General features: G+C 54.4%; 1 protein-coding gene across 1 annotated transcript in view; it reads left to right on the forward strand.

The window, feature by feature from the left end:
- UNC13A (unc-13 homolog A) overlaps positions 1 to 10,555 on the forward strand; it is a 64,556-nt gene extending 54,001 nt beyond the window's left edge. Inside the window, exons 42-45 of the mRNA XM_072721259.1 lie at positions 564 to 620; positions 3,370 to 3,462; positions 4,172 to 4,331; positions 5,789 to 10,555. Coding sequence (XP_072577360.1) covers positions 564 to 620; positions 3,370 to 3,462; positions 4,172 to 4,331; positions 5,789 to 6,089 — 611 coding nt within the window. The 3' untranslated portion in view covers positions 6,090 to 10,555. The remainder of the gene's footprint in view (positions 1 to 563; positions 621 to 3,369; positions 3,463 to 4,171; positions 4,332 to 5,788) is intronic.
- The last annotated feature ends 4,425 nt before the right edge of the window (positions 10,556 to 14,980 follow it).

Consider the following 14,980-nt stretch of genomic DNA (forward strand, 5'->3'; position numbering starts at 1 on the left):
CTCTCTTCTCTTGCCTCTGTCTCCTGTCCCTCTCTGAGTCCACGCACAGCAGCTGGGGCTGGGGAGAGCAGGACTCTAGGGTCCTAGTTCCCCTCCCTGGGGACACCCCCCGCCCCCCATTCAAAACTGGCCCTAAGACGCGGGAGAGAAGTTTGGCCGCTGACCCAGGCGTAGTTCCCGCAGCGGGGTGGGAGGGAGAGAGGCCATCCGGCCAGAAGCTGGGGGGAGGGGAGCGCCCCCCACCCCCCACCCCCCCACCCCGAGTCAGCCCAGGGCCTAGGGCCCTCCCTGGGCGCCGGGCTTCCGTGCTCAGCCTCGTGCCCAGTCCAAGCTGCTGCTTTTAGTGTCCCTGGTGTCCCCCCCGGAGCGGGAGGCTGTCCGTCCGTCCGTCTGCAGCTGACGTTTCTCTCTCTCTTGTTTCTCCTCCCTCTCACTCGCCGCCCCCTCTCCGCGCCTCCCCTGCTCCCCGCCACGCACACTCGCCCTCCATCCTCGCCCCTCGCTCGCTCGTCTCTCCCCCCACCCCTCCCTCCCCTCCTTTCTCCACCTTCCCCCGTGATTAGTCCATGGTGGAAAAGGGACTAGGTTTACCCTTAGTGAAGACATTTATCCTGAGAAGGGTACGTGCCTCCGCCGCCCGCCCGCCCGCCCGCGCCCGGTGCCCGGTGCCTGCGCCCCTCCCGGCCCGGCTAGTAAAAGGCCCGTCCTTCCGCCTCCCGGCCGCGCCCGGGCCGACCGGCTCTGGGGGCCTAGGTGGACGAGGGGGAAGGACGGCTTGCTGGTTCCACGGGGGGAAGGAGAAGCGATTCGAGTCGGAATCCGCTTCGCCCTAGGTGCACCTCTTAAGCAGGTTCCCGGGAGCCCCGGACATCTCCTGCACGGCTAAGAGTGGGCTCGGATTCCAGTGGGCCCCTCCCCCAGCTCTGCCTCTCTGGCGGCTGGGCGCCTGCGGGAGTAGCTCAGCTTTCCCATCTGTAAAATGGGAACAGTCAAGGGCCCTCATACATAAGATTATTTTTAGGATTAGCTGAATTAAATTTAGAGCAGTTCCCGACCTGTAGTACATGTGGTAGCTCCCAGGAAGTGTATTGTTGCCGTTACTTTATTATTATCACTAATGACTATTATTACTGACGTCATGCTTCCAAGCATAGAAAACGAATTGTTTTCAAGCTCTAACTCTGAGCCAGCGCTTGTGTCAAGAAACATTTCTCAGGGATTTTTTGGAAAAGATTTCTCCCAATTGCCCCACAGGGCAGTCCATCATTCCACAGATGAGGAAGCTGAGTCTCAAAGAAGATTAAGCCATTTGCCCAAGGAACCTTCCTTTATGAAGGGGCGGGGGGGGGCAGGGACTCAGGGAGGGGTGGGATTGGGGTAAACAGAGAGGCCCGAGAAAGACCCTTCCCCTTGGAGCCAGCAAACCACGGGATGGGGGCGCCCAGCAATGCCCTCCTCCCCCTTCTTACTAGCTTTGGCCATGGTCTGACCCCTCACCCCACCCACCACTGTCCAACTCCCCACCTGGCACCCTCAGTCTGGCCCGGATTGAGCTTGCTGTGAAGCATCAGCCTTGGGGTGGGGGGAGGTGAGGCTGAGCATGTGACTGGTTGGGGGGAGGGGGGAGCCGGAGCCTGAGATGACAAGGAAGGTGGCCTGGGGTGGGCAGTGAGGATTTGGGGGGGGTGCACGCCCCAGTAGTGGGGTGCTGGGGGGGTCTCCAGGCCTCTTTGTCCCCTGAGCCTCAGTCACTTTCCACCCAGTGCCAGGTAACCCTGATTAACCTTGGATACCCATCCCTGACTCCCCCCCTTCTTCCCCCTATGCATGGGGTGCTCAAGGTGTGGGGAGCTTTCTGAGGGGCAAGGGAGGGGCCTGGTGGGGGTGCTGGCGGTCACAGGTCCCCAGGCCCCACAGGATGCCCTTTCCAGAGCCACAGAAAGAGGGACAGGGACAAAGCTTTTAGGTTGCCCCTTCAATGACCCACCAGAACCAATCAATCAGGGCATCGTGGTGGCCACAGAGACACACCTTACCCAGGCTCAAGCAGACTAGGGAATTTGTGGGCCTGGAACTGAAAGATTAAGGGCTGTGTCGACATCCATAATAGCCGGATCTGCGGTCTTGGGGAACGTCATTGGTCACTGATATCTGCTGAGACATCTGTGACGAAGGCTTTCCCCTCATTGGGCAGAGACGGACTTGCCAGCTTAGCATCAAAGACTCTGTCCTCAGAGTTATGGCCAAAGTCCCAGGGTTAACTCTGATTGGCCCAGCACGGGTCACATGACCACTCCTGAGCCAATCATTGCAACAGTGGGCAGGGTATGCCCTGACTGGGCAGCCGTGATTCTTATTTCGCCATGTGTGCAAGATGGAGCTGCTAGGCTTAAGATTCTTGACCCTTGAGATTCTCTATGGAAAGAGGAACAGCCTTGAGGCAGGGAAAATAAAGATATCCCTACAAGCTGTCACTTCAGAAGAAGTGAGGACTCTGCGTCAGGTTCTCACAGTGTTTTGGAGAAGCAGTGAAGGAGCCTGTGTGGCTGGAGCAGAGTGAGCGAGGGTGAGCGTGGACAGAGGTGATGCGGGAGCGGTAATAGTGAGGATGCACTGGGAGGGACACTGCAGGTCACCAAAAGGACTTTGATTATTTTAGAGGGATTTGGAAGCCACGGAAGTGTTTTGACCAGAGGAGGGAAGTGTGCTAACCTAATAGGATTTCTGTGGGTGGTGTATGGAGAGAAGCTGAGAGGAGGATTTGGGGGACAGGGTATGGGCTACTGCAATAGTCCAGGCGTGAGATGATGGGGGATGGAACCAAGGAGGTGGGTCAGATTCTGGATGTATTTTGAAGATAGAGCCAGCAGACTTTTCTAGTACGTACTTAGAGAGGGAGTGAAGACCGAGAAGGGAGTCCCAACAGTTTGAGGATTGAAAGAGAAGGTGACAAAAGAGGGTGAGAAGGAGCGGCTAGTGTGTAGGAGGAGAACCTGAAGAGTGTGGCATTGGTGCAAGCAAGAGGAGAAATGAGGCCCCGGAAGCCAGGATATGTAAGATGAGGACTGAGTTTTGACAACGTGGCTGTCAGCAGAATGAGAAAAATGGGGGGGGGGGGGGGCAGGTGCATTAAGCTCAGAGAAGTTAAGAGAGCTGCCTGAGATCACGCAGCAAGGTAGTGAAAGGCCAGACCCCAGCATTCTTGGCCTCCTAAGACCATTTGCCATCCCTGCCCTACCCTCAGTGCCACCCTGTCAGGGCTGATGACCTGGTGCCGCCAGCACATGGTAGGTGGGAGGCAGTCCAGGTCCCCTAGAGTGGGTGGGAAGAATGGAGCTCATGCCAAGCATCCTCCCCTTCCCCGCCCAGGCTCGGGTGTGGAAGACCCCGTGGGTGAAGTTTCAGTCCACGTTGAGCTCTTCACTCATCCAGGAACCGGGGAACACAAGGTCACTGTGAAAGGTGAGTAGTCTGAGTTGGAAGGGGGCATGGCTTCACCAGGATTCACTAGGTCCTGTGACAGAAACCAAACTCAAACTAGCTTAAGCAAGAAAAACATTTTTCATTTAAAAAAAATTTTTTTTTCATAAAACTGAAAATTCCAGAAATAAATTACCTTCAGGCATGGCTGGATCCAGGGGCATGAACAGTGTTATGGGACTTAATTCCACCTTCCCTATCTTTCAGCTCTGCCTTCCTTTTATTAGCTTTCTTTTTTTTATTAGAACACAAATTGAGCTGTTTCATAAGCCCTAAAATAGCAATGGCTTAAACAAAACAAAATAGAATGAAATTTCCTCTGAGGTAACTCCAAGAACAGTCATCCCAGAGCTGACAGGGAGGCTTCACAAATTTGGGGGCTCCTGTCATCTTATGTTGCACTTTAACCCCCAATATGCTTTCCTCCTCTATAGGGTACCAAAGAACTCAGTACCCACCAGCACCCCAGCCAGCAGCTGGGAAGGAGAAAGTTAAGGCCCATTCTCCCTGCCTTTTAAGCTACAATCTGAAAGTTGTACAGATCACTTCCTTTCACTGAAATTTCATAGGCTGGAACTTAGTCATATAGCCACACTTAGCTATAGGAACATTCTAGGAAATGTATTATTTCAGACAGACTTCGAAAACCACAGCTTCGTAGACAGTCTTACCCTCTACTTCCCCTTCACAGTCGTGGCTGCCAATGACCTCAAGTGGCAGACTTCTGGCATTTTCCGGCCATTTATCGAGGTCAACATCATTGGGCCCCAGCTCAGCGACAAGAAACGCAAGTTTGCAACCAAATCCAAGAATAACAGCTGGGCCCCCAAGTACAACGAGAGCTTCCAGTTGTGAGTCTAAGGATGGTTTGGGGAGCATGGGGAGGGGACATCTGCTGGGTGACCTCAGGATCCACCAGAAGAGGGATGTCTGGTGGCCAGTGATACCTGGGTGCAGGAATGAGAGGGGTCACATCTTACGTGAGGGCACTGGGAAGGAAGGCACCTTAGTGCAGGAGTGACCTTGGTGAGGGGATGGGATGAGTAATCACTTTGGAAGACAAGCAGTTCCCAGGGGAGGCAGTGAATGTCATGTAACATGTTGATGAAGCTTGTGAAGAGGAGGGGAAGTCTGGGCAGAGGGGGCCTGTTGGGCACAGCCATTTCTGGGGCTGGAGACTCAGGTCTGGTTAAGGGCCATGAGTGGTCATGATGCGGCAAGGAAGGTGTGGGTGAGGTCTCGGAGGGCATGGGGCCGGGTCTCCTGGAGCCAGCACTGAGTCCTGTCAGGGCTGTCAGGGCAGGTCTGGAGGAGTCACCGGCAGGGGACAGGAGTGGTGTGGTCCAGGGCTAGGGTTGCCTGTCCAGTGGGTGAGAGTGGGGTCACATCCATGTGGGACTTCCTGGTGAGCATAGTCGGAAGCATCAGGGCCCCAGAGGAGCAGATGACCTGGGAAGCACAAATACGTCTGATCAAGGTGTTACTTGGGGTGGGTAGGTATTTGGATCAGGTGCAAACCTCACTGGGGCAGGTTATGTTGGGAGGTGTTCTTGGGGGACAGAAGAGCAGAGGGGTAGGGGGGCATGAGAGCTGGGAGAGGACAAGAAGAGGGCTCTTGGTTAGAGGATTTTGGAGGGGTAGGACAGCTGATGCAATGCTTGGGAGCAGGGGCTTCCTCTAGTAGCGGCACAGGTATCTCCTGGGGTGGGCGTGGCCCTCCAGGACAGGTCCCCTGGGACAGAGGCCAGCATTGGGGACAGAACTTGGGGGCTGGGGAAGGCACACTGGAGTGTGTGGGGCGGGGGGGGGGGAGTTCACTCGTGATGAGACATGAGGCAAGTCGTGTGGAGAGAGCACCTGAAGGGTAAGAGAGGTGGGCTAGGGAGTATGGGGGAGGGGCCACGTCAAGGAGAGAGCTTGGGTTCAAGGGGGAGCCCGGTAAAGGGGCTTCTGGGTGCGATATCTGGGTTAGGATGGTGGGAGCAGCAGCTCATCCGGCCAAAGGTGCGGGCGCCCATATCACGGGGCGGAAGCATGGTCTAGCCAGGGGGTCTCGGAGGTGTCACCTGGGTGGGGGCGTGGCTTGGCCTGGGGCTGGCAGTAGGACGGTGGGGGTGCTGGCTAGAGGTGGGGTGGGTGGCAGAGGGGAGGAAGGAGAGACAAGGGAGATATTCCCGAGGCGGGGCAGAGGTGCGCATCCGGAAAGATGGGCGTGGGCCCGCTCTGGGCGCCCTGGGGGCGGGGCCGGCGCGGGGCGGGGCCACCGGTGGCGGTGGGCGGGGCTGTCCTCACGCCCCGCCCCCCGCAGCACGCTGAGCGCCGACGCGGGCCCGGAGTGCTACGAGCTGCAGGTGTGCGTCAAGGACTACTGCTTCGCGCGCGAGGACCGCACGGTGGGGCTGGCCGTGCTGCAGCTGCGGGAGCTGGCCCAGCGCGGGAGCGCCGCCTGCTGGCTGCCACTGGGCCGCCGCATCCATATGGACGACACGGGCCTCACAGTGCTGCGCATCCTGTCGCAGCGCAGCAACGACGAGGTGGCCAAGGAGTTCGTCAAGCTCAAGTCGGACACGCGCTCCGCCGAGGAGGGCGGCGCCGCGCCTGCGCCCTAGCGTGGGGCGCGCGGGCGGGCAGCGTTGCGCCTGCGCACGGGGCGGGGCGACGTCTGCGCTGGGGCCTCCCAGAGGGCTCTGCGGAGGGCTGGCTGTGCCTGCGCCCTTGACCTCGCTCCCCCCTCTAGGGAATTGTGAACGGACGACGCCCCGCCCCCTCGAGAGGCCACGCCCTCGGGCGCGATGAAGGAAGAAGCCACGTCCCCTACTAGAAGCCAAGTCCCCAGCGCCTAGGGGACCTTTGGAGCTGGGATGGGAGGAAGTCCCGCCCCCTGTGGAGGAGGCCAGGTCCTGGGGCTCTGGTACGGGGAGGCCCTGCCTCCTGTCCCCTGGAAAAGCCATAAGATGGGTCCCCAACCCCTGGGGCCCAAGACCAATTGCCAAGTATGGAACTCTCAGCTCCCTCGAGGGGCGGGCCCTGGGCGAGGGGCGGGGCTTCCTGGAGCGCCCCCTGGGGTGGTCTAGGGGTTGGAGGCACTAGGATGCAAGTTGGAGGGCCCAGGTTGGACCAGAGTGTCTTTTCATGTTTGTGCAAAAAATAAACGGGGAGGGAGGGTAGGATGGGATTTCAAAAGCACATGCGCCCTCGGGCGCCCAAACCCTGGGGGCCAAGTGGATGGCTGTGAAGCACCCGCGCTGCCCCCACTTCCCTATGGGGGTTTGCCTCTCCTGTTCCCCCAATATACCCCATCCTCATATCATAGAGTTCAATCCACCCATTTAACAGATGGCAAAACTGAGGCCCAGAGAGCTGCTTGAGACTTTGCGGAAGGTCCCAGTGCCATACCCTCTCCCCACTCCCTTTGGCCTGTGTGCCCCATTTAAAGGTGGGCTGAGATCGGATGACCGACACAGCTCCCCATTGCTGCTAACCCCTCCTCAGGGGACCTCCCCCAATCCTTACAAGGGATGGGGGTTCTGGGCCAATCCTCCACTGCCCCCCCTCCCACATCTGGCTGCCAAGCAAAACCCCTGCCCTCAGCCCTTTCCCCCTGGGACCCTGTGGGGAGGTTCCCTGAGAACTCTTGACCTCCCACCAAAAAAAAAAAAAAGTGGGGGGAGGATTTGGGATTCCCTGGACCCAGGCAGTCCCCGAACCTCTTCTCCGGGCAGGCAAGAAAGAGACCAGAAACTCTAGGTGTGTGTATGTGTGTGTGTGTGTGTAAATACACAAACATGCTCGGAGCTTAGTCTCCAAAATCTCATTCATTCATTCAAACACCATGCCACAGGATACCCCCGGTGGGGCCTCTACCTGCCTAAAGCTCTTCCTCCAGCAGGCAGTAGTGGGGCGATCTGGCCAGAGTCAAGTTTCCCCATTTCAGTTCATGCAGGCAGAACCTTTTGGGAAAGTTTGTCATGGCTTGACTTTGCTCAGAATCTGCTTTTCCATGTTGGACAGGTGCTCGTGTGCCATTTTTTTTCCCTGCCAGATGAGCAAGTACAGGATTCTCTTGTGCTAGGAAGAAACTAAAACGGGTGAGGTGAGGAGTAGCTGGGCTTCTGGAGTGGTGGGGGCTGTGTCAGACGGGAAAGCAAGGGAGGGCTTTCTGAGGAGGTGAGAAATGAGAAGGAACCACCCATTCGAGAGAAGAAAGCTCCAAGCAGAGGGAACAGTAGGGGCAAAGGCTGAGGTGGGCAGGCTTGAAGCGCAGTGAGGTCCATGTGGCTGAAGAGGGGGACAACAGGGAGGAGGTGTTGATGTCGGGCAGACCTGCAGAGATATCAGACCAGGCAGGGCCCTCGGGAGTTTATACACTAAGAGACTTGGAGAGCTTCAGGAGATTTTAAAACCGAGGAGGGTCTGGATTTCAGGTTTTAAAACCTCCATCTGGCCACCTTATGGAGAATGGACCAGTGCATTTTGGGGGAGAGACAATGTGCTTTTGGGACACTGAAATTAATTCCTGGAGGGATTTTAGAAGATCTATTTTAAAAGAAAAAAATAAACCCACCCCTTAGATGATCCCTGGGCCACTGGGTACAGTTGTCCCCGTTGTGCACTGCCCAAAGGTTTGACACTTCTAAGGAGGCCATGTGCAAATCCTAGGGATTGAGAGTTGTATTTTTATATTGATGGTTTCCTGGCACTATTTTGTAAGTTACCCAGAGGTGCTCTACGTCCTCTGGATTTAGGCAGGTTCAGGTACCTGAAGGTTCTGAACCAGAGATTAAGATGCAAGTTCTCCTACAGGTAGGTCGGGGAGGGGGCAGGGCCAGGGGCAGGTTGGGAGGTGGCAAGGAGGGAGCTTAGCATCTCTCTCACATGAACTGAGAGGCAGATTTTAAGTTCGGACCATCCATGGGGTAGGTAGGAGTGAGGTGGATAGAGGATTCGGGTTGAGAACACCAGCAACACCCAAAGGGGAGGTAATGTGACCTGGGGTGAGCCCTGAAAGATTTATGGATGACCAGTAGGAAAAGAGAAGAGGGAGCTGAGCTTTTGTCTGAGAGAGCAAACTTATTTCCCAAAAGAGTCCTTGGGAATCCCTGGTCAAGGCCTGCCAGTGTGTGTGTGTGTGTGTGTGTGTGTGTGTGTGTGTGTGTGTTTAGAGTTCCCCAGCGCCAGCCCAGGCACATGGAGGGAGCTTCAGGGAGTATTTGTTGAAAGACTTTTTCTGACTCCCAGGCTAGAACTGTTTTGGAAATTTCCTCCCTCTTCTTTCCCCCAGAGAACTCCTATTTATCCCTCAAAACCCATCACAAATATCCTCTCCCATAGAAAACCCTCCCTGCTCCTCCTCAGGACTTCCCCAGCCTCTGTCCCCGATGCCCGGGGGTTAGGGGTGTCTGCGATTGTCCCCGTTTCCCCCAGACTGGGGATGTGAGGCCTCTAGAGGGCCCTAAGTTCACCGAGCACAGACTGGGTACAGGTGTGCCTAGTTGAATTACGTCTTGGGGTCGGGGGTCCACATGCGTGTCTATCCGTGTCTGTTCCTAGCAACCTTCCCCTCCCACATAGACCTGGGCACACAGAAGGTGTTCCAGGCAGACTGTGGCTGAGTCACAGGACACGGCGTGGAGAGAGGACGAGAGCAGACGAGGAGACAGGGAAGGAGTCTAAGGGGCTGGAAGCCTTTGAAACTAGGAAGTTCCTGTATTGGAACAAGGGTCAGAGAGGAGCAGGGTCTTCCGCAAAGCCACTCCCTGCCTCACCTGGGGTACCCCAAGCTCTGAGCCTTGGTGGGGTCTCAGGGTTGTATTTAGACCTCATTTCATGCCAGGAGCTGGCCCTAGATTTCCATGGTCAGAGAACGGAGGAGGTAGGGTTGGCCCATGGTGGGGCAGGGAGAGTGCGACATTTGAGGGGCGTCTTGGACAGAGTCGATCCCCTCTCCCTGCGCGCCCACCCCACAAGAGGGTCAGTGTCCCAGAGTAAGGACATGAAGAGAGAAGAAGAGGGAAAGTTAGAGAGAGAGAAGGGGAGAAATCGGGAGGGTGAGATCATCCCCAGGGAGACCTTGAGGTAGAGAGAGAGACTCAGAGATGGGGAGATGCAGGAACAGAGGGGAAAATGAAGCTGGGGATCTAGAAGGAAGAGGAACCCACCGTTCTCTCTGGCTCTCCGGTCCGTCCTGGAAGGATTTCTGTAAAAGGAGCAGGTGCCTGGCCGCGACCGCAATCCCTCTCAGGCTCCAGTCTGAAACCTCACCGTGCCCCCATCAGAGATGCAAAAAAATTAACACCCAACTAGAAATCTTTGGGACCTCAGAGACCTTTCTGTCCCCCACACCCTGCGCTGTTCATTTTGCAGATGGGGACACCGAAGGGCGGGGCAGAGCAGGGACAGCCCAGAGTCGCCCCAAACTCTGCTGCCCCTGTGGAGCGGGAGGGGAGCTCACTGGGGGTTTGGTTCGGATCACGACACCGTCTGCCCCCCCTGAACATCCTTTCCTAAGAATTGTCAAGGACCAAAGTCGTCTTCGCTGACATGTGTTGCTTTTCTCTTTGCCTTTTTTTTTTTCTTTTTTTAAAGAGAGAAATCAAGTTGACGCTGTCAAGTAAGACCTCTCCCGATTGCCCCGCCCCCGCCTAACCATAGTGGCTCTCTTGAGGCACAGGTCACAGGCGGAGGTCCCCCCTCACCCTTCGCTCCCATGCATCCCAGGCCATGCAGCCAGGGGGACTCACACTTCACCCCTGGCCCCGGCCCCCTGGGAACCCCCCCCCAAAACCCGGCCACGCAGTCCAGGGAGGTTCTTCCTCCACACACCTTCTCTTAGCATGTGATTGCAAATGTGAAATCAAATGCTGTTTGTTTGTTTGTTTTAACTCCATCCCGTTGGTCTGGCATCTGCGCAGATGCCCCCATTTCTCTGTAAATATGTGACTTGGAACAAATGTTTAAAACCAACGAGAAGTGGTCATGAATGCATGGTGTTGAGATGTTTTGCACTATTCCAACTTTTTGGTCTCTGTAAAAATATTTTATTAACAGCAGACATTAAAAAAAGAAAAAGCACACAGCCTCAGATGCGTGGTGGCTTCCTTGCATCCCCATATTGGCAAAAAAACTCACATTACCCTTAATACCCGCAGACGCTGTTGGACGCACTTCCTACCCATGAACACAACTCATCCACAGGTAGCTTCGTAGAAGAAAAAGGGAGACCCAGAGAGGTGAGGTATTGGGGAGGCAGAGGGAGCAACGATCTGAACCTAGGACTTTCGGCAGCTGTTGCTCAGCTCAAGCAAGTTGGGACACGCTCGTAGTCAACCTACAGCCCCATGTGTGTCCGTTTTGTTTTGTTTTTGCTTTTCCCGGCTTAAGTATAAATTTATTGAGAATTCCTGGGCTGGTGGTTATCGCCTCCCAATGTGGAGGGAGGACTCAACACTAGGAAATTACTCGGGAAAAAAAAAAAAAAGAAAAGAAAAGAAAAAAAGAGGAAATTACTCGGAAATCATACTGTCCCAACACTTCTGGCCAACATGGGAAGGAGCAAAATCGTTCCCCACCCCCAAACCGGTCAGGCTTTTGTTCATCCAAGAAGGGGTGGGATGACAGATGCAGAAGGGACCATCACATGGATGGGGGTGTGCAGGACCCCAAGCTGGCTCCTCAAAACCCAGGGGAGGAACGCCTGGGTGGCTCAGTGGTGGAGCATCTGCCTTTGGCTCAGGGCATGATCCCAGGGTCCTGGGATCGAGTACCGCATCGGGCTCCCTGCATGGAGCCTGCTTCTCCCTTTGCCTGTGTCTCTGCCTCTCTCTCTGTATCTCTCATGAATAAATAAATAAAATCTTTAAAAAAAAAAAAGTATTTTCTTAAAAAGAAATTACATTCAGCTGCAGAAAAATTAAGTTTTATTCTTTGCATCTTTATTTTTTTTTTAAGATTTATTTTTACTTATTTATGATAGACATAGAGAGAGAGAGAGAGAGAGGCAGAGACGCAGGCAGAGGGAGAAGCAGGCTCCGTGCCGGGAGCCCGACACGGGACTTGATCCCGGGACTCCAGGATCGCGCCCTGGGCCAAAGGCAGGCGCGAAACCGCTGAGCCACCCAGGGATCCCCCTCTTTGCATCTTTAAAATTAAGAAATGAGATTCTCACCTGCTACATTAAAACAAACAAAAAACCAGGTGGGGACCACCTGGCACTAGGCTGGAGCTCTCTGAGCACAGTTTTGGACTAACAGCCAGAGAAGAGCTAGAGTAGTAAGGATGGGGCCAGGGGTTGAGACCTTTCACCCCAACCTGCTCACCTTGGAGGAGCCCTGAAGAACGCTGGCTATACCCAGGTGCGCAAGATCCACACAGGGAGCCTGATGTGGGACTCAATCCTGGGACTCCAGGGTCACGCCCTGGGCTGAAAGTGGCACTAAACCGCTGAGCCATCCAGGGCGCCCCAGATTTATTTATTTTAGAGAGAGAGAGGGAGAGCATACAAGCGGGAGGGGCAGAGGGAGAAAAAGAGAGAATCTCAAGCAGACTCTGCCCAGAGCCGGACACGGGGCTCAACCCCACAACCCTGAGATCACGACCTGAGCCAAAGCAAGAGCCAGCTGCTTAACCGAATGAGCCCCCCAGGCACCCCTCGAGCTGAATTCAGTTTCTGTTTTGAGCCCCCATCCCTCCAGGGAGCAGAAACGGCATCTCACTCAGCTCAGCGTTCCCTCTTCCCTCGGGGGAGATTCAAGGATCCCCCGGCCCAAGATCTGGGACCAGGGGTTTTCCATTTGAGTGGCCAGGGCAGGGGCCATGAGATCCACCACCTGTGGGAGTGGCTTCACTGAGTGCTCTTAGCTACAAATAACAGCAGAAAAAAAATGACAAACAGGACTACAAGTGATTAAACCACAGGGGTGACCTATACCCAGAAATTCTCCTACGAGTACACCCTCCAGGGAGTCTTGCGCGTGGCTAAAGGAGGCTGGAAGCAGCCTCCAGCTGTGAGGATAGATGAGCCGGGGCTGTGAGCAAGGTGGCAGAGACACAGCCCACCAGGGCCCCTCGCGTCCTTGCTGACTGGGCCAGGGGGCAAAGTGGCGTGAGTTCTCCTTCTCCTCCTCCACCTCCTCCTCCTCTTCCTCTTCTTTTTAAGGATTTTATTTATTTATTCATGAGAGACACACAGAGAGAGGCAGAGGGAGAAGGAAGCTCCATGCTGGGAGCCCGATGTGGGACTCGATCCCAGGACCCCGGGATCACAGCTTGAGCCAAAGGCAGCCGCTCAACCACTGAGCCCCCCAGGCGTTGCTGCAGTGCAACTTCTGCATAACTGCTTGCTCCCTGACCCAGGGGACCCGGTTTGTTCCCCACTTGCTAGGAAAGGTGCCCCGCCCACTGGCCCACTGTGGGCTCCATCGTGTCCCTCTGGAGCCACTGAGTCTCCTGGTCAACGCCACACCTGGGGGCGAGGGACAGGCTGACCTCTGCCCTTCTGTCTGGAGGGAGGGAGGCTTTTCTCTAACAAAGGATGAGAATGAATGTTAGACATTTGATGTTGACTGAAAAAAAGAAAGTCTTCTACATCTTCACAGAGCATGAGCCGTGTCGATCCAGCCCAACAACTAGCTGTATATATTTCCACACAGATATAGTTTCAGGATACATAGGTGTGAATAATAATAATAATAATAATAATAATAATAGGTGCCTGGGTGGCTCAGTGCTTAAGTGTCTGCCTTCAGCTCAGGGCATGATCTCAGGGTCCTGGGATCGAGCCCCATGTTGGGCTCACTGCTCAGTGGGGAGCCTGCTTCTCCCTCTCCCTCTGCTGCTCCCCCTGCTTGTGCTCTCATTCTCTGTGTCAAATAAATAAAATCTTAAAAAAAAGATAAGCACAAAATTAAGGATTAAAAAGTTGAGAATTCTATCTCATACCATCAATATGACTCCTATCAAAAAACCCAGAAGGCAGCACGTGTTGAGGATGTGAGGACATTGGAACCCTCGTGTCCCACTGGTGAGAATGTAAGATGGTGCGGCCTCAGTGGAAAATGGGAGGGAGAGTCCTAAAAAGATTAAAAATAGAATTACCAAGTGACCCAGCAATTCCACTTCTGGGAATATCCTCTAAAGAATTGAAAGCAGGAAAAAAAAAAGGAATTTAAAGCAGGGTCTTGAAGAGGTACTTGTTCACTCCTGTTCAGAGCTTCATTGTTTACAATAGCTGAAACATGGAAGCAAGCCAGTGTCCATCAACAGATGGATGGACAAGCACAATGCATCTTGCCCACACACAAGAATATTCTTCAGCCTGAAACAGGAAGGAAATTCTTTTTTTTTTTTTTAAGATTTTATTTATTTATTCATGAGGGACAGAGAGAGAGGCAGAGACACAGGCAGAGGGAGAAGCAGGCTCCACACAAGGAGCCCGATGCAGGACTGGATCCCAGGATCCCAGGATCACAACCTGAGCCAAAGGCAGATGCTCAACCACTGAGCCACCCAGGTGCCCCCAAGAAGGAGATTCTGACCCAGACCACAGCATGGATGAACCTTCAGGACTCTGTGCTGAGTGAAAGAAGCCCATCACCAAAGGACAAATACTATATGATCCCACTTGTAGGAGGTCCCTGGAGTAGCCACATCCATAGACGTCCGTAGGGGCCAAAAGTAGAACCGCGGGCGCCAGGGGCTGGAGGAGGGAGAGGGAGTTTGTGTTTAATGGGGACGGAGTTCCAATTTGGGAAGATGGAAAAGTTCTTGAAGTGGATGGTGGTGACGGCCGCACCACACTGAATATACTCAATGCCATGCGATTGTCCACATGCATTCGGCTATGTTTTTTTTGTTTTTTTTTTTAATTTTTTTTTTTAATTTTTATTTATGTATTATAGTCACAGAGAGAGAGAGAGAGGCAGAGATACAGGCAGAGGGAGAAGCAGGCTCCATGCACCGGGAGCCCGATGTGGGATTCGATCCCGGGTCTCCAGGATCGCGCCCTGGGCCAAAGGCAGGCGCCAAACCGCTGCGCCACCCAGGGATCCCGCATACGGCTATGTTTACGTTATCTGAATTTCATCTCAATTTTATTTTATTTTTATTTATTTATTCATGAGAGACAGAGAGAGACAGAGAGAGAGAGAGAGAGAGAGAGAGGCAGAGACACAGGCAGAGGGAGAAGCAGGCTCCACGCAGGGAGCCCGACGTGGGACTCGATCCCTGGTCCCCAGGATCACATCCTAGGCCAAAGGCGGCACTAAACCGCTGAGCCATCTGGGCTGCCCTCAATTTTATTTTTTTAATTTTTTAAAAAGATTAATTAATTAATTTATTTATTTATTTATTTATGATAGACAGAGAGAGAGAGGCAGAGACACAGGCAGAGGGAGAAGCAGGATCCATGCCAGGAGCCCGACGCAGGACTCGATCCCGGGACTCCAGGATCACGCCCTGGGCCAAAGGCAGGCGCCAAACCGCTGAGCCACCCAGGGATCCCCTC

Source organism: Vulpes vulpes, chromosome 9 (genome assembly GCF_048418805.1).
Source record: "Vulpes vulpes isolate BD-2025 chromosome 9, VulVul3, whole genome shotgun sequence".
Taxonomy (NCBI): domain Eukaryota; kingdom Metazoa; phylum Chordata; class Mammalia; order Carnivora; family Canidae; genus Vulpes; species Vulpes vulpes.